We start from the raw sequence: 26,085 nt of genomic DNA on the forward strand, positions 1-26,085 counted from the left end.
TTATCCTTGTCTGGAAGGTTATCATCAGAACTCATTTCTTCAGTCAGAAGCGTCTCTCTGGTATCAGTTTCTTTCGGGATGGTCTGGTCAGTTTTCAGAATGTGAGCGTAGAATTCTTTGGTGTCTTCGGAAGAGGTGATTTTGTATTTCTTATCTAGGAGGGAGATCATCATTCCTTCTGGTATAAGCCATCTAAATTGTATACCATTTTTATTTAATTTGGTTGCTAGAGTTTGATACGGCTTACGTTTTTCTCTCACCCGTCTCGGGATTTGACGCAGGACCACAATGTTTCTGCCTTGGTGCATCGCTGGGTTCTCTTTAGAGATGTTGTAGACTTCGTCCCTCGTTTTTCTTTTAAGGAAGCGAACGTGTACCTCTCTGGGGAGCCTGTTTCTTCTGGTGTACAAAGTGGAAATTCGGTACACCTCATCAATTTGAGTAAGCATTTCTTCAGTAGTTTTACCAGTGATGCTTGCTATTATTTCTGCCATTGTGGTGGGGTGATCATGTTGTTCAGATTCTGTTATATTCTGGAAACTTAAAAAGAAAGCTGATTTTTCTAATTCAAGATTTATAAGAGATTCTTCCAGAGATTTGTTGATATATTCCGCCCTGGCTTCAGAAAATTGGAGTCTGGTGTCCATTCTGTCGGTAATCTCTTCTACGTTTGTTATTCTTTGGGAATTTTGCACAATGGTCTCGTGAACACCTTCCATTCGGTCGTCTAATTTGCCCATACGTTCGTCAAGGTGGCCCGCATGGTCTTGGATTTTCTTAATATTTTCTTTCATTATTCCCATTGTTCCTCTTAGGGATTCGAAATTTGTATCTAATGAGTCTTGCATTTTAATCATCATTTCAAATAAGGAATTTAGTGTTATCATTTTTTTTTTTTGTTATACTTTATTTATTTACAAGAATAATTAAAAACAGGGAGAGGGATTGGGGGGAGGGGGGACAGAATGGAAGGATGGGGGTAGGATAGGGTAGGGGGGGAGAATTCAAAAAAACAAAAGATATTATAATAAAATTGTAATACAAGTGAGTTATAGTACACGAGTGTTTTAGAAAAAAAAACGTAATAACTCTTATTTTCTTAATCTTACTATTTAAGTAACTCAAATATAGTATTCCTTAGTATACATATATTGACATTAAAGTTTTAGTTATAAAGAGGTGGAATAAAGAAAAAGAGAAGGAGAGAAAAGAAAAGAAAAAAGGAATATATAAAAAAAAGAAATGAAAGAAAGAAAGAGAGAAGAGTCTGCATTTAATGCAGACGTTTTTATGGACGACTTTTGTTTAATTGTGGGGTGGGGAGTATGTGGGTGATATGATGGGTGTGTATAAAGATTGATTATTTTGAAAGTAGTCAGTATGTTGGTAATGTGTATTAAGTTAGTTAGAAAACAGATAAAAAGAGATTTGATATATTTTCTTGTTGCAAATTTGATTAGTTTTTGGTGCTTCTTTTCTAATTTATTTTAATATTAATTTAAGTGTTGAAGATAGTTTTGGGTATGATAATGTATAAGCTTTACATTAAAAAATTTTTGTATTTTTTCTGAGAAACCCATTTATACCAACTTTCCCATGCTTCGTAATATTCTGAGTCGTTTTTGTTTTGTGCTTCCATTGCTATTTTGGACATTTCAGCACATTCGTTAATTTTCGTAATTATTGTAAAGAAAGAGGGTACTTGGTCCGATTTCCAGAGAGAGGCATATGATATTCTGGCAGCAGTTATTATTTGTAGTATGAGGTATTTTTCTATCTTAGTAAGATTTTGTCTGAATATCCCCAAAAGATAGAGCTCAGGTTTGAGTGGTAATTTGATTGACATGACTTGGTCGATTAGGGATTGAATTGTTGTCCAGTATTTTTGTGCAATTGGGCATGTCCACCATGTGTGGTAGTAGGTTCCAGGTTTGATCTTGCACTTCCAGCAGGTCGGTGAGAAGTTGGGAAACATTTTGGATATTCTTGCTGGGGGCAAATGCCAACGATAAAACATTTTAATTTGGTTCTCCTTATAGGACATTGCAGTTGTCATTTTATAATTTGATGTCCATGTTTTCTCCCATTCAATTAAGTTAATCGTATATCCAAAATTCTGAGCCCAAGCTATCATACAACATTTCACTTGCTCTTCAGGATTTTCTTGAATTAGTAAGTAGTTGTACAATTTTGAAATCATTTTTGTAGTAGGGCCAAAAAGAATCGTGTCTATTACATTATTATTTTGAAATCCAAATTGCTTTTTGTGTTGTTCATATTTTAGTTTAATTTGTAAATATGTTAACCAGTCTATATTAATTCCTTGATTGTTCAATTGTTGTTTAGAAATAAGAGCGTCTGATTCATCAAGTAGTTGTTGGTATCTCAGAGTTTTGGAGTACGAGAAAAGATTGGGAAAAGTTATTATTTCATTGGGGGATATCCATTTTGGTATTGAGGTGTAGTAATTTTTTTTTATAGTAAACCAGATTGTTATTAGTGTTTTACGTAAGTAATGATTTTTAAAGTATTTGGGTATTTTGTGGTAATCTGCTGTCAAGAAAGTATGCCACCCAGCAAGAAGATCAAATCCTTCCAGAGTTAAGAGTCTTGTGTTTTGGAATGTAATCCAATTTTTAATCATAGTTAAAATGGTAGCTTTATAATACAGGTAAAAATCTGGAAGTCCAAGTCCGCCCCTGGATCTAAGGTCTTGAAGGTTTTTCAATTTTATTCTGGCCTTCTTCTTGGTCCAAATAAACTTCTTTACTTGTTTGTGAAGAATATTAAAAAAAGTTTTATTCAAATTTATTGGAGCAACCTGAAATAGGTAAAGAAACCTTGGAAGAATGTTTGATTTTATGGCAGCTATTTTTCCCATAATAGATAAGTTTAATTTTGACCATCTGTTAAGATCTTGTTGTATTTCTTTAGCTAATCGTTCATAATTGTCTTTTTTGATCGTAGCATAATTCGAAGTCATCCAAATTCCTAAATATTTAATTTTTTTTGTGGTCTTTATTTTAATTAATTCTTCCAAGGTAAGTATCTCTTTTGGTATCATATTTTTTGTCAAAATTTGTGTTTTGTTTTTATTGATTTGTAGGCCAGATATTTCACCAAATTTATAAATTTCATCAAATAGAATGGGTGCTGTTCGAATTGGATCTTGTAGGATGAATACAATGTCATCCGCAAAGGCCTGCAGTTTGTAATGTTCTTTTTTAATCATAATACCGTGAATTTGTGAGTTGTTTCTTATAGTCTTGAGAAAGGTCTCGATGGCCAGAATAAAAATAAGTGGGGACAGAGGACATCCTTGGCGTACACCCTTAGTTATAGTGATTGTGTTAGTGATATCATTGTTAAAAAGAATTTTGACCGATTGAATAGAGTAAATAGTTTTGATTAGATTGAAAAATTTGGAGCCAAAATTCATGAATTTAATTTGATTTATAAGATAATGCCATTGAAGACTATCAAAAGCTTTTTTGAGATCCATAAATATTAATGCAGCTGCTTTATCATAGTTTTTGTCATAGTATTCCAAGGCATTTAATATAGTTCTTGTGTTTGTGGAAATATTTCTTCCCGGAAGGAATCCGTTTTGGTCGGAATGAATAATTTTGTTTAATATATTTTTTAATCTGTCCGCAATTATTGATGCAAATATTTTATAATCAGTATTAAGTAATGCAATCGGTCTATAATTCTCCAAATGGTGTCTGTTTTCAATGTCTTTAGGAATAAGGGTTATATAGGATTCAAACCAGGACGCGGGCAGTTTTGCATGTGAGAGCGCATTGTTATAGATGTCTAAGAGTATGGGAGCCATTATATCCATATGAAATTTATAAAATTCAGATGGGATTCCGTCTGGTCCTGGGGTTTTATTGTTTTTTTGTTTGTTTATTGCAGCCTCAATATCCGAAATAGAAATTGGTTTGTTTAGAAAAGTTCTTTGGTCATCTGTTATCATAGTTGTTTGTTCATTTGTTTGTAAATATTTTGATATTAAATCGGCATCCAAATTTGAGACTTGGTAGAGTTGTTGATAAAAATTTTGAATAATTTAGTGTTATCATTGGGGTCACTTGCAAAGGCTGTGAAAGAGTTGTTTTGTCTGATGAGATAGATTCTGCAGGACGTTGTTGAGTTGGGGTTGCTGATTGGTTAGTATTTTTCTTCCATGATTTCATTAGAGTTGATTGGTTTGAAGTAGACATCTTTATGTTGCTTGTAGGTAAAAATCAATGTGGTGAGGTAATTATATAAAATGCTTAAATTATGCAGAGTTAGCCAGAAATGAGAGAGTATATGTATGAAAAGGTAGAGATATAGTTTTGTAGAGTTGAAATCGAATGGAGAGTTGTATTATATTAATTAAATATGTAACAAGTAGGGTTAGTCAAATGTTAGTGTAAAAATGTCAAAGCTTTATGAGATTCAGATCCTACGCTAGAAATTCAGTAAATTCAGTAAATTCAATAAATCAATAAATTGCTAATTCAGAGTAATCAAAATACTGGTATCTAGTCCAATAATTCAATATAAGATAAGAAAGACAATCAGTCAATTAATCAGTTAATCAGTTGGCACAATAATTTACTATATGCTTCAATTTATAAAGTCTATAAAGTCTATAAAGTCATTGAGTTAAGTCTTTGTTTAAGTTTAATTATGAGTAATAATGTCTAAATTCATAGGAAATAAATGTATCGTTATCACAATATAAATTATTTAAACTAAATCAGTAAATAGGTTGAATAGGTCATATAAATATCAAAATATCGTGGATATTAGACAGTTAAGTATTTAATTTCTATAGTCTATAGTTAAATATTTAATTTCTATAGTCTTTAATCAATTGTATTTCTATATTTGTATTAAGGGTATGTTAGAATGCTTTATTATTATTATTACTATTACTATTACTATTATTATTATTATTATTATTAATTAGATTTGTATGCCGCCCCTCTCCGAAGACTCAGGGCGGCTCATAACAATGATAAAAACAATATTATAGTGAAACAAATCTAATATTAAAAAGAAATATATAAAACCCTATCATATTAAAACCAAACAACACATACATACCAAACATAAAATATAAAGAGCCTGGGGAAAAGATGTCTCAAATCCCCCATGCCTGGCGGTATAGGTATTATTATTTAGATTTGTATGTCGCTCTTCTCCAAAGAGTTGGGGCAGTTAAAATACACAGACTGTCTGTCAGGGATTCCTGCCAGAATGCTGTGAGTTTTGGAACAATTTATAGACCTTATCTTTAATGAGCGGTTGGACTCTGGCCTGGGAAAGGATCAGTTGTCGGACAACTTGCTGTATGAATTGGCTGGAGTAGAGATTCCTCCTACGATGGAAGCATTGGTGCAGTTTTCTTTAAGAATTGATGCCAGACTGCGGAATAGAAATGCCCATCGTGCTGTTCAGCCAACTCCTGTCGTCTTGCCAGGTCCTGTCCCACAATGTTTTGTTCAGATGCCTCCTGTACGTCCTGTTGATTGCTCAGTTCCAGGTTCACGAGAGGAGCCCATAGATCTGGGTGCAGCCAGAACCCCGCATATTCAATGCGGAAAAGGACAGATGTCGACCAAGGGATTATATTTGTATTGAAGAGAGGTGGGCCATTTCACCATCGCGATATGGGGCATTAGTTTCTGCTCCTGTTATTCAGTTACAGGCAACCAGAGCCTGGCCTAGGGGAAACATTGGGCACCAAGTCAGACTCTAGTTCTGCAGATGTAGATTCTGAACCACTGAGACATTTGATCCTAGCTACCAAGGTATTCCTCGGAGTCCTTGGAGAGGGGCAGCATACAAATCCAATAAATAAATAAATAAATAATTCCTTGAGAATCATATCTGGGGCCTTCCAGCACATGCCTTGTTGAATTCCGTAACAAACACGAATTTCACAGATGAGTCATTTGCTTATCATTATGCTGTTCCCTTGTGACCAGTGAAACCTCCTATGCTGGTCGAGACGATCAATGGATGGGTGTTGCTGTCCTGACCGATCAAATTCATCACCCAATCTGTGCACCTGACCATTGGATAGCATGAGGCCATCCAGTTTTATGTGACTAAAGGACTTCATTTCCCCTTGGTTCTTGATTTGGCATGGCTGAGAACTCACAACCCTCGCATTGTGCAGTCCCAAAACTTTGTTTCTTTTCCAAGCCTGCAATGTGTGGACCACATACACCAAGTCTGCACAGCTCAGTTTCTGGGGCAACGTGATGTCTCATTGCTGGCTGACCTCTCTAACTTTGCAGACATGTTCAGCAAGAAAGAGACAGACCAATTGCCCCTGCACTGGCTGTATGATTGTGCCATTGAATTGCTCCCAAATGCCAAGCTTCCGGTGGGGTGCATTTACTCAATGTCAGAACCCATGCTGGCCGGATTATGCGACTTTGTGGACAAAAATTTGGCCAGGGGTTTTATCCAACCCTTGTCATCGCCTTTGTCATCTCCAGTCCTCTTTGTGAAAAAGAAAACTGGAGATTTGTGTTTGTGCTGTGACTATCATAAATTGAATGCCATTACAGTGTGCAACCAATACCCTTCGCCTTTGATTCCAGAACTAATGGAAAGACTTTGATCAGCGACCATTTTCATCAAGTTGGATCTGCATGGCATCTACAATTTGTTGCGCATCCAGGAGGTAGACGGGTGGAAGACAGTGTTTGAGACTCAGAATGGCCATTTTGAGTATATGGTCATGCCTTTGGACTCATGAGTGTTCTAGATGTCTTCCAACACTTCACGAATGACATTTTCCGGGATTTATTGGATCAATGATTTATTGATGATATTTTGATTTACTCCACATCACGAAAGAGTCATATCCTGCATCTCTGTCAAATCTTGCAATGTCTGAGAGACCATCACCATTATGCCAAGTTAGAAAAATGTCAGTAGTCCTCTAGATCTCTCCCTTGTGGGGTGCCTCAGGGGTCAGTCCTCTCCCCCCTGCTATTCAATATCAACATGAAACCACTGGGTGAGATCATCCAAGGGCATGGGGTGAGGTATCATCAGTATGCTGATGATACCCAGTTGTACATCTCCACCTCATGTCCAGTCAGCAAAGCAGTGGAAGTGATGTGCTGGTGCCTGGAGGCTGTTGGGGTCTGCATGGGTGTCAACAGGCTCAAACTCAACCCTGACAAGATAGAATGGCTGTGGATTTTGCGTCCCAAGGACAATTCCATCTGTCCGTCCATTACCCTGGGCATCCTCCTCGATCCATAGCTAACATTAGAGCACCAGACTGGGACGAGGGAGTTTGTCCAGGTTTGCCTGGTGCACCAGTTGCAGCCCTATTTGGACCGGTAGTCTCTCCTCAGTCACTCATGCCCTCATCACCTCGGCTACTGCAACGCTCTCTCCATGGGGCTACCTTTCAAAAGTGTTTGGAAACTTCAGATCGAGCAGAATGCGGCTGCAAGTGCAATCATGGGCCTCCCTAGGTACATCCGTTTCATCAACACTCTGTGGCCTGCACTGGCTGCCAATCAGTTTTCGGTCACAATTCAAAGTGTTGGTTATGACCTATAAAGCCCTACATGGCATCGGACCAGAATACCTCTGGGACTGTCTTCTGCTGCACGAATCCCAGCAGCCGATTATGTACCAGAGTGGGCCTTTTCCGGGTCCCGTCAACTAAGCAGTCATCTGGCGGGACTCAGGGGAAGAGCCTTCTCTGTGGCAGCCCCAGCCCTCTGGAATCAACTCCCCTCAGAGATCAGAACCACCCCCACCCTCCTTTCCTTTCGTAAGTTGTTGAAAACTCACCTTTGCCTCTAGGCATGGGGAAATTGACACCTCCCCTAACTAAAGTTTTATGTATGGTTTGTGTGATTATTTTATTAATAAGGGTTTTTAAATTGTGTTTTTAGATATTGGATTTGTACATTGTTATTATTGTGAGCTGCCCCGAGTTCTCGGAGAGGGGCGGCATACAAATCTAATAAATTATTATTATTAATTATCATTACAGTGATTTACATTATATTAGGGTATGAGATTTTTATTTGATTTATTGTCCCATAAAATGGAGCAGGTTTTATTGATGATTCCAATGGGTTTACAGATATTTTTATAGAATAGGGCATGATGATTCCACTGGGTTTAGAGTGACATAATTAGTATAGGGTATGAGGATTCTATTGGGCTCATAGTTGGTCCCCCCCCATAGAATAGGGCACGATGATTCCACTGGGTTTGCAGTGATAGAATTAGAGCAGGTTATGATGATTCCACTGGGTTTACAGCGATAAATAGAGTATGTGGACTTAATTGGATTTATAGTGAAAAGAGATATATGAAAGGGAAAAAGTTTTTTTCCCTTCTTTCTTTTTTGTGTTTTTCTTCTTTTTAATTTTTTTTTTAATTTGGTATTATTAATTAGGCTAATTGAGACATATGTGACAAATTATTCGAATTTCCCTCATCTCTCAGATTGATATACTTTTTATCCCTGTAACAGTTAGATAAAATTTAGGATTTAGATGACTTGATTTGAAATTTTGGTTTCTTTCTTTTCTTTTTTAAAGGGCAACTATAATAAAAGTAATGGTAAGAAATATACATGAAATTGATATTAAGAATATTTATTTTTATTTATTTATTTATTGGATTTGTATGCCGCCCCACAGCCTAAATGATTAGATGTAATTAGAAAAGAAGCAGCCTAAAAACTGTTAGTTAATAGCCTTTTAAATGCATATAAGAAATTTGAGTAATTATTTTTTGTCCAGATGTCATATGTAAAGGAGGTAGCATTGGATGGATTATGAATACTGAATTAAATTTTTTTAAGATTGATGGTATATTATTTTGCATATGTGATTGGAGTGAAAAAATAAAAATTTGCCAAAGAAGTGTGCACGGAAACTCATACATGGTTGCTGTCACTGCAGTGCGAACCTCCTGTGACTCTCAGCTGATTCTCTGTCTTCAGGAATTCAAAATGGCTACCATTAAGAGCAGCTCAAAAACAATTCCTTTTAATAATGCTGGCAAGAGCTGAGGCTCCTGTGCACATATGCAGCCGCAATTTAAACAGGGAATCTTTACAGGCATTCAAACAGCTCTTATGGGAGTGAGAAGCCCCCCCCCCACACCCTGTGGCAGATTGAGGAATCATAATAAATAATAATAATATTTGTATGCCGCCCCTCTCTGAAGACTCAGAAGAATTACAGCCTCTGAGTAGTGCCAATATTCTATGTTGCTGGGTTCAGAATTAAAGCTCTGTATAGCCCTCCCTCTAGCGATCAACCCCTTGGGCTATATCAGCTGTGGAACACTCACAATTAAGAAATCGCTCGCCAATGGAAATTCTGCTTCAGATTAAAAAAGGTGAAATTCATTCCAGAATGGGAGAAAAAGCATGACACATTTGTCCAGATTGAGGACTGAGCCAAAACTGGGGATCCTAGTGACAGAGACAGTTTTATAAATTTCACAGACTCAGTCCTATATGATGAACAGTCGAGGTCAACCCATTCCATTACTATGGAAAAGTGTGATGTTGTGTGCATTGCTGGCCGATATTACTGTATCTTCATGGGTCTTTTCCATATAAAACTCAAAGCAGCAAACTTATTAATACTTCTTTCTCCTTTCCCCCCACAACTACCCCTCAGTAACGAGAGGTACATTGGGCTGATAGGAATGGAGTGGCCTAATCATTCAACTAGTTTTTTATACCAAAGGCAGAGTTCAGTCTCTAGGCCAACATCTTAACCACACTACCAAACTTGCTCTTGGGGAATAGAAACATCACAAAAACAAGACATTGAATTATGTCTCATCTCCAACTGCTCATTTATAGTTCTTGTTGTGAGTGATCTACATCCGGCTCAGCTGGTCAGATTTTGAGGACCAGGAGACGGAGGAGTACTGGCATCGCAGGCCAGTGTTCTTGCCATCTGAGTCTGAGAATGAGAAAGAGTTACATACTGAGGAATGATCAGAAACTGTAGAACTCCCAGTTGTCTAAGTCAGAGGACAAATGGGGATTTTGATGATCAGCCCCCCTCCTCCCCATTAGATGCAAGAATAAGGAGGATGAGATCTAGACATGAATATCTCTCTAGAAGGGGTTCTTGGCCACATCTTGGTAGTATATAAAAACATGGGTAAGGGGTGTGTGGTAAACAGAGACAGAGCCTTGGAGTTGAGATACTTTTCTGTTCCCATGGATTTCGATTCCTGCTTTTGATTTGAGCTGTAAAATTCCCGTGGACCGTGTGAGTAATTAGTCAAAGAAGAAACATCAGTAGCAGAGATTTGACTCTATTCTGGCTGGCATCACGGACTCTCATTATCTCCTGCTAATGAAATGCAGCCAATATCACATTCCTTGTATTAACCCTTGTATTGCAGAATTTTGTTTGATGGGTGTTTTGGAACCAAAATGTGAGTGGGTCTTTATTTTTGATAATTGATCTGGCCAGACAGAACAGTTCTAAACTTGACACTTGCCTTCCATTCTTTAGGAAAGTGCTAAGCTTTGGATTTTTCTTCATATTGGAAGATTTTGGCTTCTTGGAGACCATCCAGTGGGCCAGTGCAATCATTCTATCTAAACATTTGTTGGAGCCTTGACTATATCATCTACCAATGGGCCTTGGCAACATGAGTCTTCTTGAATTTCAGTTTCATAAAAACAGTATGTGACGTATTTTCACAAATCCAAAAGCACCAACTTCAAATGTATTGAGATAAAATAACAACCAAGAGCACTCCTCCCCCAAGTCAACACTTATATTGAAATTCAGAAAGCATGAAACACTTTCAGCATATTTAAATATTTATTAAATTCATTCATTATGTGGGGAAATACCCCATAAATTTCAAGAGGCATGTTTAATATTTAAAAAAATAAAGCTCAATGAATCTGTAAAGGTACAATTTCTTTGTCAGATGTTTACATATAAAACCAGTTTATCTATTCAATTAAAATAACTTAACCTGAATTTCCTTTGCCTCAATTCAAGAAGGCAATAGCATCAACACATGGCAGCATAAAGGAAGAACCCTGCCATCCACTGCATTCCAAGTCATTCTTCAACCTTTCCACCACCCCAGAGGCAAGTGAACAAACCAAAGGCTGGTAATTCTCTTCAGCATCCCAACCAATCCCAACTATCCTCCATAGGTTTTTCTGCTTTTGAAAAAAAAGGTTCTACTTGAAAAAGTCACTGAGATTTAACAAGCATCCTGAAACCTAACTGAATCCCAAGGACAGAACAAATTTGTTAAGCTCATGAGTTGTAGGCTGAAAATATTCTAGTTTCATAAAATGAGAACACAGTTTCATGCTAAGGTTCTATTATTCAACTCGGGAGTCATACAGATCCACAAGAAGTATTAGAACAGAGCTCTAGATTGCTGTAGGAGAAAAAATGGCACAATATTCCCCAAATCTACACTTTTGTCCACACTAGCAAATCACTGATGCTTGTGTAAAAAAATTGCAGATTTTAGAACACAACAAAATCAAGAAAACCCATTGAATATGCCTAGGCTGTTTTGAGGGTTAAGCCTCCAATTGGTGAGATTTTTCACAAGGACTGTCATTGTAATAACCAATTAGATAAAATATTAAAGCATCTGCTTAGCACTCCAAGAGAAGTTTATCACAGTAGGCAGCCTTTTCATCAATCTTGTGATTTCCCCCTCCCCTTTAAAACAATTTATCAAACTGATTGGTTTTAGAAAAAGCCTCTATGATAATGTTTAATATAATACCCTAAAAACATTCAAAGTTTATTTAAGGCCCCTAAGTTATTACATTATATTTTCTGTCCTTTTTGAAGATGTAGAAACAGAGCCTCCTGTAATTATTGATCATTAGAAACTTTGGTTGACCCTCATAATTCACTCATATGCAGAATTAAAACAAATTCACAGTGCAACAGCAAAAGGCACCAGAACCAAAAACAATCGATTCCCAACTGCCTCCAGCTATAGTCAATTCTGCTAACCCAGAAGAAAGAACCTGGGCAACAGAGGACAATAACAAAAAACATGCAGCGCCATAGCTATTTATGAAAATGCTGTCAAGCAGTTAAATGTAATTGAGATATACTTTTAAGTTAAGTAGATTCATAAATATTGAAAAGACAAAATTAACTATTCATTTGGTATCAGTTCCTCGCTACCAGGTACACTATTCAGAGCACCAGTAGGGGAGCAAAAATAATTTGTGACTCAAACCTGTCAAAGAGAGAAGATACAAACCATGTGAAGTAGCAATAGATCTGTGTTCTCTTTGAAAAGTACACTTCCACAAATGTCTATGTTGCATACTGTACTGTGTTCACCTTGTCTGGCTTACTTCAAGTAGGAGCAACATTTACATCATACACAGTGGATACACTAAAAGCAGTTTTTGTGGAAAGGCAAAGAATGAAAAAGACATCGCAACGTGAGGTGGGACAGGAAAAAAAAGGCCAATTAATAACCTCAATAATATAAACATATAAATAAATAAGTCATGTTTTTATGAACATATATACAAATAGACAAGGCAAATTTTGTGCAAAGAAAAGATATACCTTAACATGGACCACATACGTTATTTACATACTCTATACTACGTGAAAGAGGTTAGCATCTTTCACAGCTTTAGGACAAAAGATCAATCCTTGCATTTAGTGCTTTCCCTCTCAAAGGAAAAGTATCAGGCCAAGAGCAAAAAATCCTCCTTGTTATTCCAGGCAATGATTGTTAGATTACGGAAGAGAGACAAGATGCACAATTTGTTTCTGAGATGGAATGAGAAAGATTATACTAATAGCAGTTATTTTATATTTATATCCTAATTCTACTTTTCTGTAAATATTAATACCAGTATTTTAAAAGTAGCAAGTGGTCAGGATATTATTTATCATTTTAGAAATTTAGGTTGTCATACAAAAAATACACTTAGTTTTCACCCACTTCAGAATGTGCGACAGACACTGCCTTCAACTATAAAAGTGACACATCTAAGATAGGTTCTTTCTACTTTACATGAAATTGATTTGGGCTACAATTTAGTGGAACAAGGGACAATCCATTGTGCATCTCTCTTCCAGTATAAAAGACATTTTCTTTAGGAAGGGAATGGATACAAGTATAAAAAGATAACAATGAAGAAAAGAAAGATGCAGCATTAAGGCAACAGTACAGAAGTGACTTTAGACGGAATATGAAAAAAATGGCTTCCGATTCCTGTTTTTTGGCCAGCACAGTCTATTGCCCATTTTTGTTTATCTGCACTAAAGGCACAAGAGGCCCAGCACCAAGCAAAAGCAACAACCCCATCCCTACAGTCAACCTGTTTGTATCATTGGTTTACATTTTTCCACCCTCTTACTTTCTGAGCACAGTTGACCAGAGAGGCAAGGAAAACTATCAAGTGCAAATATTGTTATACAAGATTACAGGCTATGTAGATCACAAACTGAACCAAAAAACAAAAGTGCATGGTAGATTGGACAGGGAATGCTGGAAGAAAACAGACAACCCTGAACCAACAGGGAGATTCACAATAGATCCTTTCCTTTCGAGTTAAAAGTCACTGTTTTTTGTTGACAACGTGGATGATACGATCCATTTTAAAAACTTCTCTGGTCCAGTTTGTGATGGAGAGTGGCACCTAGAAGCTTGTGGATTAGGTGACTTTGACTTCTTGTCTCAAATTAGATTTAGATTCTCAACCTTTCCAAGCTCACTACATGTGTAAAAAAATGGGGCAGAAAGATATCTCCAAAGGGAGACCTCAGCACACCCAAGCTTGCATCCAGAGAAGAATTTCTTTGTTGAATCCCTGTTTTCAATACTTAGGAATATTCTTACCATGTCAGATTAAGAAGACCCAGGACATATCAGAAGTACCAGTGTCCTGTTAGCGCTGGGCACAATAAATATAGAAAAAAACATTAAAATCCAACAATGCCATAAATTGCTCAATGTCCTGATAAACTGGCAGCTGACCAATGTCCTTCTTAAAAAAATTAAGGAGAGTGGGAACAATCCATCAAGTCACTCAGGGAGTAGTATTGGATGCCTGGGAGAGAACGGAAGCCAGACCATTTGTGTTCTTCTTCCCAGAAAATAAGCAGCAAAGTCCTAAGAGAGGCACTTGAGGTGAAGAGGCAGTTTCATGCTGCATCATCTTCTAAACTGACCATCTGTCTCTAAAAGAAAGATGTGAAATGAAGAAAACAACTATTGAGGTATGTTAAGTAGGATATGTTCAGAAAATATTGGAAACAAATCTTAATTTAGCGGTTAAGTGATCTTTGCCAGCAAAGTATTTATTTTGCTTAAATAGAAACTGGGATACTTAAATTTCCAGTTTATTTTCTTTTCGACTTTTAATTTCGTCAACTTTACTCAACTTTCCAGAAATCCTAAGAACTGCTTCAACTTTGGAAAGCTATAGATATACAGTGATACCTCATCTTACAAACGCCTCGTCATACAAACTTTTCGAGATACAAACCCAGGGTTTAAGATTTTTTTGCCTCTTCTTACAAACTATTTTCACCTTACAAACCCACCGCTACCGCTGGGATGCCCCGCCTCTGGACTTCCGTTGCCAGTGAAGCACCCGTTTTTGCACTGTTGGGATTTCCCTGAGGCTCCCCTCCATGGGAAACCCCACCTCCAGACTTCCATGTTTTTGTGATGCTACAGGGGAATCCCAGCAGCGCAAAAATGAGCACTTCGCTGGCAACGGATGTCCGGAGGTGGGGTTTCCCAGCGAGGGGAGCCTCAGTGAAATCGCAGCATCGCAAAAACACAGAGGTCCGGAGATGGGGTTTCGAGGTGCTTCGGCTGGCAAAAGGGGTGAATTTTGGGCTTGCACGCATTAATCACTTTTTCATTGATTCCCATGGAAAACATTGTTTCGTCTTACAAACTTTTCATCTTAAGAACCTCATCCCGGAACCAATTAAGTTTGTAAGACAAGGTATCACTGTATATACATATAGGACAATATGTATATATAGACAGTGGTACCTCATCATACGAACTTAATTGGTTCCAGGAGGAGGTTCGTAAGGTGAAAACTTCGTAAGATGAAACAATGTTTCCCATAGGAATCAATGTAAAAGCAAATAATGCGTGCAAATCCTTCAGGAAAATCCCAAACTTTAGAAGGGAGGCGAACAGAGGGCAGGGAGGAGTAGCTAAAGGGGGCGGGTGGAAGAAGCAAGGCTAGGCTAAAGGGTGAGTGGGAAGGAAGAAAGGCAAGGGGGGGCGCCCCTCCCTTTTCTTTCTTCAAAAGACACCCTTTCAGTGCCTTTGCAAGCCCGTTGTTCCCTGCAAAATCTTTCCTCCTCCAAGCCGCCCCTCCCTTTTCTTTCTTCAAAAAAAGGGGGGGGAAGAAACCCCTTCATCCCAGCAGCAGCTACTTGGGTTCGTAAGGTGAAAATAGTTCGGAAGAAGAGGCAAAAAAAATCTTAAACACCGGGTTTGTATCTTGAAAAGTTCGTTAGACAAGGCGGACAATCAAAATGTAGGACAGTTCAAAAGAGATGCAAAGCACTTTGGAATCAAAGTATTTTCTATTTTATGGAAAACTGAACTATAGGAAAGGTATGAAACCAAGTTAGAGAACTGAACACCAGCTTCCAAGGACTGGGCATCCTAGCATTTCCCCTGAAACTTCATGAAGTCATTTTAGCAAACCAAAACCTTAAGATAAATGAATTACAGTAATGTAATTAATTCATCGTTTAGAGCAAACCAACAATTTCTCTGAATAAACTTCATCTACCCTCAGTAAGGATGGTTAGTAACAAAAGCTGTTTGTTTTACTCCCATATTTCTAAAAAGAGATACCAATGGGTTTTTGGCAGTGGAGGGTGTGCTATAAAAGCCAATTGGTAAGCTCAGAATATTTGAATTAATCTAAGTTTGAAGGCTGCACTTAAAATATTTTTAAAACATCTTTTTAGTACCAACGGGCTAACTGTACAACTCTAAAAAAAATAGAAGTATCTATTTGATAAAACGTGTACTTTTTAAAGGAATTCAGATTAAGAGCTATTACATATTCCATTTATATTATATACATGCCATGGATGTGAAACATTTAAATTCTAGTTCAACTAATATGAACTTTTTGTTTAAAAAAATGTGCATAAACTGGAAATTTTAGTATCCCAGTTTCTATTTAAGCAAAATATTACTGAAGGCATTTTCTGTGTCTATGAGACTAAAGGAGTAAGGAATCAACCTGAGTTAGCAACAGTACCAGTAATCTTTGATTTACTACCATTCATTCTGCAAGTATTCAAAGCACTAAACAAAGGGACTTGCATTCAGCCCCCAAAATTAGGCTACTGCAGTGCTTCTGCGATTAGTCTGAATACTTTGCAACTAGTTCACACCTATGACCAGTTGCCAAGCACCTCACAATCATGCAATCACCATTTGCAATCTTCCTTGCTAGTGATCCTCAGAAGTCAATGGGGGGAAAAGGCAGGGGAGATTGCCTGGTAGAGGGCTGCCTTACCCAATGATCAGGGCATCCACTTTATGATAGCAACTGGGACAGTTTAGATTGAATTTTACAACCACATTGCTTAGCAGCAGCAATTCCGCCCCCAACTACCATTATATGTCAAGAACTACTTGTAAAGCAAGTGAAGGAAGTCATGTATCTTGGCAGTAATTTTGAAGTCTAGCTCAATGTTGCCCTACCAATGTCGCCTTCTGGAAGCTTTTATCTTGAATGTTGGCTTACCGATGGGTATGTATATCCTTCCTGGCTCCGACAGATATGAATTTCATCCTCAGTTGTCTTCTGATAAACGGGGTTATCAAAATTGATACTGTTGATGTTCTTGAGACGCCAATTCTTCCAAATGAGGAACATCCCAAAAGACACTAAGCTAATCAGTGCTGAAATGAAACCCACCCCCAAGAAGACACATCAATTTAAGCAACCCAACACAACGGTTTAGAACAAGGAGCATACTAATTATACAGGTAAAAATTGTAGATCAAATCATAAGTAATTAGTAATTTCATTAATATGTCTTCTGAACAAAATGCTTATTCTTTGTAATAGCCATTAATTAGAGATTAATCATTGTCAGTTAGAACATCTTTTTCTCCCCCTGCACCCCAGTGACTTTTTCCGAAATGGGAAACTTACCGAGAGGTAGAACAATAGTGAGTGCTGAGGGACCCCTCCGTTCTATCCCATCTGTTTCTGCAGCAATGCCATTTCGAACTATGGAGGGAAGAAACGCAAGGCTAAAGTTAACTCCTCCAACATGGTATGTGCTAAATTTCTATGGAAAACGAAGAGGATGATCACTTGTCCTCCAATTTGAAACTTCCTTCAGTTGCAGAACAGATTCAAGCCAAGCTTTCTCCACTCAGGGTTAGGTAAATTCTAACACTATACTTTCACTACAGAGATCTTATTCCAAGATTACAAAATCTTAACATGCATTGGTAGAAATTTTTAACAAGATGGAAACAATGTTTTATTTTCGGGATAGATTTTTTTGTATCTTTTCCACTTCTGCCAGTTAGTTCTCAGGTAAATGGTACTAAGTAATAACTGGTTTTGTACTGAAAGATAAAGGGATTATATCCAGGATCCCTGGATAAAAAAGAAGCCTCTCACCTTGCTGGGACAGAGTAACCATCTCATGAGTGGTATGTTCTGGGATGTTGGTAACAACATTATTCAGTACATCTGCAGGCACATGATCCATTTTCTGAGTTGGAATTTTACTTGTAGATAGCAGCCAGGCTGTAGGTGAAATCTTAGCAGAGTGCACTTTTGTAGCAGCCATAGTTGGGAGATCAGATGTAGCATTATCTGAATGGCAGAAGAAACTGCTATTTAATATTGCCATGCAAGGAAGCATTGTACTTTTGCAATTGTACTCTTGCAGCCGCGAGAGCCGTTGTGAGGCTTCCAAGATTCGCCCACGTTTCTTCAACACTCCGTGGCTTGCATTGGCTGCCGATCAGTTTCCGGTCACAATTCAAAGTGTTGGTCATGACCTTTAAAGCCCTACATGGCACTGGACCAGATTACCTCCGGAACCACCTGCTACCGCACAAATCCCAGCGACCGATAAGGTCCCACAGAGTTGGCCTTCTCCAGGTCCCGCCGACTAAACAATGTTGTTTGGCGGGCCCCGGGGGAAGAGCCTTCTCTGTGGTGGCCCCGGCCCTCTGGAACCATCTCCCCCCGGAGATTAGAACTGCCCCCACCCTCCCTGTCTTTCGTAAACTACTCAAGACTCACTTATGCCACCAGGCATGGGGGAGTTAAGATATTCCTTCCCTCTAGGCCATTACAAGTTTTGCATGGTATGTTTGTGTGTATGTTTGGTTTTATAATAAGGGTTTTTAGTTGTTTTATTAATTGGATTGTTACATGTTGCTTTTTATCATTGTTGTTAGCCGCCCCGAGTCTAGGGAGAGGGGCGGCATACAAATCCAATAAATAAATAAATACATTTTCTCCATGTTCCATACAAGGGCCCTGGCTTTGTCCCCACCACTTCTGTACCTTGGGTGCAGCTTCTCATGTCAGTGTCCAGGTGCATTCCATCAGGGCAGACACAGGTGTACTTGGGGGAGTGGAGATTGATTTGGGGAGCGGGAAGGCAAAGATACTGGCAGCCTCCATTGGGGATGCCATTCTTCTCACACCAATTTGTACCTGGAAAAGAAACAAGCCCTCTTCTTTCAGAGAAGATTTTACAAACTGTGGACAAGTTAAGTGGGTGATATTTATAAAAAAACAAGTTATCAGGTTTTAGGTACTGACCCAAATAACTAACGAAGGCCAACATTTAAACTTAAACTAAGAAAAAAGAAGAGGCCTCTTACCTTTTGGTTGCCGCACAGAATGAAACAGTGTCAAATCTTCCGGTGAAGAGAGATTGTCTGCCACTTTCACAATATTTGAACCGGTTCGGCGGTTGGCACTAAAGATGGCTTCATTTAAGACATCGGTCCAGAATACTTTATCCTGGATAAGGGGTTAATTTGGACAATGAATTTTGTGGACTAATAATTGTATTCCAAATCTGGCTTTGGATATCTTCCAAAGGTATCCAGCCACTGCATTTTTCCAAAGCAAAAGGGGAATTCATTCAGTAAGGGGGTGGGGGAGAGATTAACAGGTCTAAATTTGCTGATAAATTGGCTGCTCCTAAGACGTGAATAAATTGCTTTAGGTTTTAAACTTCAAATGAAATAGAAATGCAATAGAAAGTTGGTTTTAATTGTTCTATGCACAGTCCTTGGAATGAAACTCCTGACTCAAAAATCCTTTATTTTATGAATAAATTAAACTCTTTATTGATATAAGCACACATAATGAAAGCAGGTTTTAAAAGACTCGGAGAAGGGAGGATTTTCGTTTTGGGAGCTAATTGTCAACAAGGTCCAAGAAAAATGCCAAGCTTGGCCGAATTAGCATTCCGATAAATAACAAAGTCCATTTATCATTTAAGCATATGATTTACACTCACCAGATTCCTGGAAACAAGCATCCATCTGAGGATGAGTGTTATTGAGGCAGAAATCATGGTTTTAAAGCTTCGTTCAAGTACACCCCCAGTTTCACATCTCTTCCATTGAATGTTGAATCTCCACCTCATTTCCCACAATCCTTCGCCTTTATACTACCTGGACGTGACATCACACCTCAAAGAGGCTAAGGCTGTAAACTAATACCTTTTACTATGTAACTCCTCTCCCCTTCTTGATAATTTTCTATAGCGAGGCTCAATCCATTGACTTTCCACTCTCATGTCTTCCTCATCCTCCGACTGGGACCACTTCCCCATTGTCACATCAGCCCCCTCTAGTAGTTCCTCAGGCTCACTCAAGTCACTTTCTCCCTCTCTCTGCTTCATCTGTCAAACCCCCTAGCCCAGGATATCCAGAGAGGCCTGGCTCATCCTCCTCAGAATCTGTCATGACCTGAGGTGGACAAGGAGCACTCACAACATTAATCATGACATTAATTTTTTTTGTATGAAAAGTATAAGCAAGAATAGGAAATCTGGAGTCATAAAGATGCTGATGGATTGTCAAACATCCCTCCCTACACTTCATGCTGATGGGAGTTATAATTCTTTAATATCTGGAGAATTAAACCTGGCCTAGATTTTTATCAAGAAATCCATGCTTTTGACAATTTGACAGCCTTTCTCAAGTGCACCTCAGATGTAAAAAATTAAAATTTCCACTGCCAATTCTTCTATTTGTTCTTTATAATCCTATAATCTATTTATTGGTTTTTAGAAATGTTACCAACTTTCCAAGTATTCCTGCAAGTTGATGGGTTGTGTGTATTTAAATTGGTCTGGGGTTTACAATTACTATTTCTGTCTCTTCACCTTTACTGATCTGATGGTGAGGATGATGGCTCTTTTGATTATAAACCAGAAAAAAGATATAACTAAATTCCATCTCAGTGTGAGATCTTATCCAAGCAATCACACATCACTATTTGGTACAGGTAGTCCTGGACTTACAACAGTTCATTTAGTGACATAATTGAAAAAAGTGGTCACATCAAAATTCAGATGGTTGGCAACTGGTTCATATTTATGATGGCTGAAGTGTTCTGGGCTCATGTGATCTAATTTTGAGACAAGCAAAGTCAATGGTGAAGCCAGATTCACGTAACAACCATGTTACTAATTTAAAAACTGCAGTGATTCACTTAACAATTGTGACAAGAAGGCAAAGATCAATTAACAAATGTTTCAATTAGCAATATAAATTTTGGGCTCAATTGTGGTTGTAACTCAAAGACTACGAAGATTCAGAAATATTTTAGCAACCTACAATACCTCAAAGACTGCAATGCCAAAAGGGTGTGCCAACATCTCTTCATCCACAAGAATAGTTCTTCTGTTTCCCCCATTCACATCAATACTAGAGACTGAGTGATATTTGGAGTCTACCCAATAAAGGCGATGGGTAATCAGATCTAATACAGAAGAAAGGTGTTAAAATGATATGTAGCAAAATTCTACATAGAAAATGAATCACATAAGGCAATATTTCAAAGTCAGACCTTTGTCTCCCATAAGTTCTCCTAAACTGCTTTCAATATCAGAAAAATTTGACCCAAACAACTTCCTCTCATTTTTATACTACCACTGAGAAATCTGTCCTCAAACCCCATCCATAAGAAAAAACTTGACATACCTAATGTTATTCCATTAGGCCATTGAATGCCTTCCTTCACCAAGGGGAAACTGTCCACTCCATTCAGACCACTTTTGGCAATTTTAGCAGACATCCCCCAGTCAGTCCAGTACATGAACCTACCAGAGAGGAGAAAGGGAGACAAAAGGACAATTAAAACTAAAAGTGTTAAACCAACTCATCCAGTTGTAAAACTCACCACCATGAATTTGTATCCCAATATCTTCTTTCCTTAGTCTGCCAAGCCTTTCTGCTTCTCCCAATAGCCCTCCCACAATTCTAACACTTGAAATATCACAAGATATCACAAGACCTAAATTTGCTGTCCTAAATTTTCAAATCTAGGATGTACCAAGCACTTATATTTTACTTTTAGTGTCTACATATACGCTGTATACATTTATAAAGACTGCTGAATTGGTCTATCTTGGTTGCCCAGGTTTTCAGTAGGACTTTTCCCTGAATCTAATGAAAATGCCAGGGGCTTTGTCTAGGATCTTCTTCATGCAAGTATAATAATCCTAACCCTTTTCCCCATTAAGCCTTCTTAATAATTCTGAAGCTATTTCTACAGTATGTTCCCACAGAGAAGGACTCATTCTCTCTCATTTCCTCCAACAATAAATATTCCAAGACTCATACCCATGGACTGGATCCACCACAATGGCACGTGGTTTGGCACCGACTTCCTTGATCAGAGTCTTCCTTTTCAAGCCTTCACTGCTGGCTACAGAAATGGTGCCTAGGCCAGAGTCAGTCCAGTAAATATTGTGATGCACCCAGTCGACAGCGAGGCCATCTGGAGCCTTGATGCCACTGCTAATCACAGTAGTATGGTGAGAATGGTTGCCAGCCTTATCAATTGGGGTACTGTGTGGAAGATAAACAGAGAAACCTCACTGAGATAAGGGCTGCACAATGGCAGAATTTGGTGGGTGTAGGATTAGTGGGCAAATAGCATCTATTTTTCATATACTTTCAAGAAAAATTCAAAAGCAAATAATATCTCGATAATCAGCAGAGAAAGTTTAACTAGCCTGATAAAGAGCACTCAATAAATTCAAAGCACCTACCGGTATTTCTTAACAGTAACCCAACTTACAAATATGCTCACAGAACCTTTTGGGATGCTGATAATCAGTTCTCTTTCCCAGGACAATTCTGCTTCTTCACTACATTGGTTCGTTCAACAATCACAAAAGCAGCACACTCACCTAAATATTTTCTTGTGAAAGTTGTCAGACCAGTAGATTTTATTGTTGCTGATTTCCATATCTAAGGCCATTGCTTCTTTAAGATGGGGGATCAAATTTGTATACTCGCTGTGGTCTAATGTCATTTTCCTGACCTCATGGCGATTGGTAAAAAAGAGGTAAGCAATGGTGCCTGTAAAGGAAGAAGAGCAGAGACTCTGGGACTCCAGGGGCCATTAATCCCCTCCCCCTCTCTCTTACACAGAAAACAGCCCAAGATTTTCTAAAAGCTTTCCCCTTCTACACAGACAGAATCCTAACTTACCAATTGCTTTGCAAGCCTTGGTAGATGGATCAATCTGATATCCTTCTTTACATTCACATTTATAGCTTCCTTTCAGGTTCACACAGACTTGACTACAGGCATCAGGGTTGAGACACTCATCTATATCTACAAAGTCAAGAGGATGTTGTTAAGCATTCAAAGAAGTAGGTTATTTCTCTGGTCAATATTTTCTTGAAAAATACTTTATGTACTTTGTATTCCCCATGGCATCAAGCAAAAGAAGAAGGGCAAGGGTTCCTATCCAGGTTTGCTTCTTCAGCTCTGACTGAGAATGGAAGGATTTCTATCCCCTACAGACAATATAGGAATATAAATCCTTCCATTCTACACCATCCAGTCGGAGCTGAAGATGCTTCTTGGATGAGAAGTGAAGTGTCTTTAAAGAAAAACAAGAAAGTCCAGTTGTCTCTTGAAAAAACACCTTTGGGACAACCACGACCTGGCTGATTGAAAATTTCCATAGACTCTTCATCAAGTAGGAATTTTCATCTCCAAATAAGTTACATTTATCTTCATTGTTATCAACGCTCACTTTAAATGAGGATTATATTAACAACACATCCAGAAGCTAAAAAGTTGGGGAAATAAGCATTAAATCAAAAGCTTCTTATAGAAAATTAAGTGTCAAGATATTTTTACCTTCGCAGGTTCTTTGATCAATCAGGTGGAAGCCATCAGGGCACAAACATTCATATCCAATTTTGTGGTCACTGCATATATGGGAACAACCTCCCTTATTAGCCAAACATTCATTGGTTCCTGGAAAGACAGCAGAAAAATATATTATGGAGCTGATCTCAGGGAAACAATCTTGAAGTTCTTTTAATCTTTTCAAATATCTGCAAACCTTTATTATTTTGCAAAATGGTTTACTGTCAGGTTTACAAAGAGACTTCATAAGCAATTTGAATTTTTAAAATTCTTTTAAACTAATATAACTTTATTAATGATTTTTTTTAAAAAAAACCTAATACAAATTAATAAAAATTAATAAAATAAAAAACAGGAAAAAATTGGGGGGAGGGGACCAGATGGGCAATGGAAAAATAGGAAAAAGATAGAAAGAAGTAATTCAAGAGACTGGACTGCCCTCTGTCAGAAATAATGTAGGATGCCCTGCCCTGTTTGGATGGTGGTAGTTGGATTAGATGACCTACAAGGTCCATTCCAATTCTGTTATTCTGTTTCATATTTTAATAACAAATCATATATTTCAGTTTCCGATTTCATTTACAACTGTTAAATATATTTATAAGTTTGTCTCTTCTTTCTATAATATATTCTGTCTGTAACATATTCTGTCTAATCATATGTTAAAACTATAAACTGTTGAGTTTTTTCATGAAAAATATCAGTAAAGGGTTTTCAGTCAGGAATAAATATAGCTAGATATTGTCTTTTCTCTGATCAGAGTAGTCAGTTTAGCAAGTTTCATCCTTTTCATTTTTACCAACTATTCCTCCGGCATACAAATCTAATAAATTATTATTATTATTATTATTATTATTATTATTATTATTATTATTATTATTATTGTGGGTACATATAGTTCTCGACTTATGACAATTTACATTCAAAATTACTGTCAGGGTTCTGACTAATGCCCTAATTAAATTATGAATTTCAAACTGAGGTTCAAAAGAAATCCAGTTATTTATTAGGAGCTTCATGTCGGAACATACCAAGTGAAGCCAACTCTGACCTCACTTAATTCACACCTTGGCTCTGACACTGTTTCCCTTTTCCCCCAAGGTGTGGCATCAGTCATATCCCTCAATGAAGCAATTTCGTGGGTTGTATAACTCCCTCCCTCCAGCCACTGTGGATCCCTGCGGAGATGGCCTTGACATTTGCTTAGTGGAATGTGCTTTGTTTTCAGTAAGGTGCAAACTCCTCGATACAACTGCGAGTCTTCATTCCCCATCCCCCAGCCTATGGCTACTTGGGAGAAGGTTAGGGAAGCTTCACAAATTGATAATTACAATGACAATGAACAAAGAGACTTAGGATCTGTATCAGAAATTATGGGTACTGCTGCACTCGCATGGTCACAAGAGCAAAATGTGAGTGCTTGAAAATCTACCCACCTTTAGATCAATTGCAGAAACACTGAATCCTATCTTATCTCCCGGCCTCATTCCATTCTGCTGGTCCCTTGGGCCTGTCATCCACCTGTCTGGGTCCCACTGTCCTTGGGCCCGCTTCCTTCCCCACTGGGTCTCATAATCTTTGGCCTCCTGTCACACCTTTTCAGTTAGCTTTTCCAAGGATTGCCCTTTCCCAAAGAGAACCAGCTGATCCACTGTATGCCCTTCCTATACAGAGATTATGTGGTGTCATCCTGGAAGCGGGCACTACAGTTCTTGAGTTCTGAAAATTGTGGCCACTTCCAAAATGGCCTCCACTTTTGGCAAATACCATGAGGCATCTGTATTGGGCGTTTGGGCGGCGAATTTGCCAAGTCTCCTTCCAAGCAGAACAGTAGAATAAGTCATGAGAGGAGGCCAAGCATGTGGGGCTAATTGGGGTGGGAACCTGTGCAAGGAGCACTTTGGAGTAGGGGAGTGTTTGGGAAAGTTACATTTGAGCTTGTGAAGTGCTACATTGTGGGCCTGTACCAGGCCTCCCAAGATCTCTCTCACCTCTCCGAGACAGCCCATGCTCTGCTCAGTAATCATAGTGGGGACAGCAGGAATTGTGGTTGTTAAGTAAGGTGACTATGACTTACAACCATAATTCTGGGCTCAATTGTATTGTAAGTCAAAGACTACTTATAATGGCAAATCTTTCCAACTTTGTTTATACAATAATTTCACTGCACCCCCCCCCCCTCAAAATCTATTTATCCATTAATCCCAAAAGAAAAACCTCTGGTATTTATTGTACATATATTAATATTTAAAATCTTCTTAGCCAGTGTATTCGAATTATTTGAATCCAGAATTTTCTAGTTTTATCATCAAACATAATAAAATCTTTCCAATTTGAACATCAATTTGAAGTGCTGTTATGCTTTCTAAACAATTTAGTTACATATACAAAAGTACATCATTTTATATTTTTTTTGTTTAAGATTATTACATAATGTAAATTTAAATCTTTTCAACCACATATTTTCCCATTGTTCCATTTGTATATTACAAACAAAAAAATTAGATCACTTTATCTTTACTTGTTATTCTTTAATATTCTTCAATAAGTTTACACATTTTAGTAATTATATGTTATATCAACCTTCTGCAAGGATTTCTACAGGCTCAGCTTTCACAGCTAAACTACTAATTTCATGTATATTGCCATGTC

The 26,085-nt window shown here is 37.9% G+C and overlaps 1 protein-coding gene across 1 annotated transcript in view; it reads right to left on the reverse strand.

Moving 5' to 3' along the window:
* Positions 1–10,831: 10,831 nt before the first annotated feature.
* The window catches only part of LDLR (low density lipoprotein receptor), a 38,962-nt gene continuing 23,708 nt past the window's right edge, over positions 10,832–26,085 (reverse strand). Inside the window, exons 7-18 of the mRNA XM_070741646.1 lie at positions 23,422–23,541; positions 22,762–22,887; positions 22,458–22,629; positions 21,886–22,113; positions 21,244–21,362; positions 20,883–21,022; positions 18,904–19,045; positions 18,581–18,733; positions 17,681–17,878; positions 17,201–17,278; positions 16,787–16,944; positions 10,832–14,225 (exon numbers count right to left, since the gene is read on the reverse strand). Coding sequence (XP_070597747.1) covers positions 14,190–14,225; positions 16,787–16,944; positions 17,201–17,278; positions 17,681–17,878; positions 18,581–18,733; positions 18,904–19,045; positions 20,883–21,022; positions 21,244–21,362; positions 21,886–22,113; positions 22,458–22,629; positions 22,762–22,887; positions 23,422–23,541 — 1,670 coding nt within the window. The 3' untranslated portion in view covers positions 10,832–14,189. The remainder of the gene's footprint in view (positions 14,226–16,786; positions 16,945–17,200; positions 17,279–17,680; positions 17,879–18,580; positions 18,734–18,903; positions 19,046–20,882; positions 21,023–21,243; positions 21,363–21,885; positions 22,114–22,457; positions 22,630–22,761; positions 22,888–23,421; positions 23,542–26,085) is intronic.

Source organism: Erythrolamprus reginae, chromosome 2 (genome assembly GCF_031021105.1).
Source record: "Erythrolamprus reginae isolate rEryReg1 chromosome 2, rEryReg1.hap1, whole genome shotgun sequence".
NCBI lineage: Eukaryota > Metazoa > Chordata > Lepidosauria > Squamata > Dipsadidae > Erythrolamprus > Erythrolamprus reginae.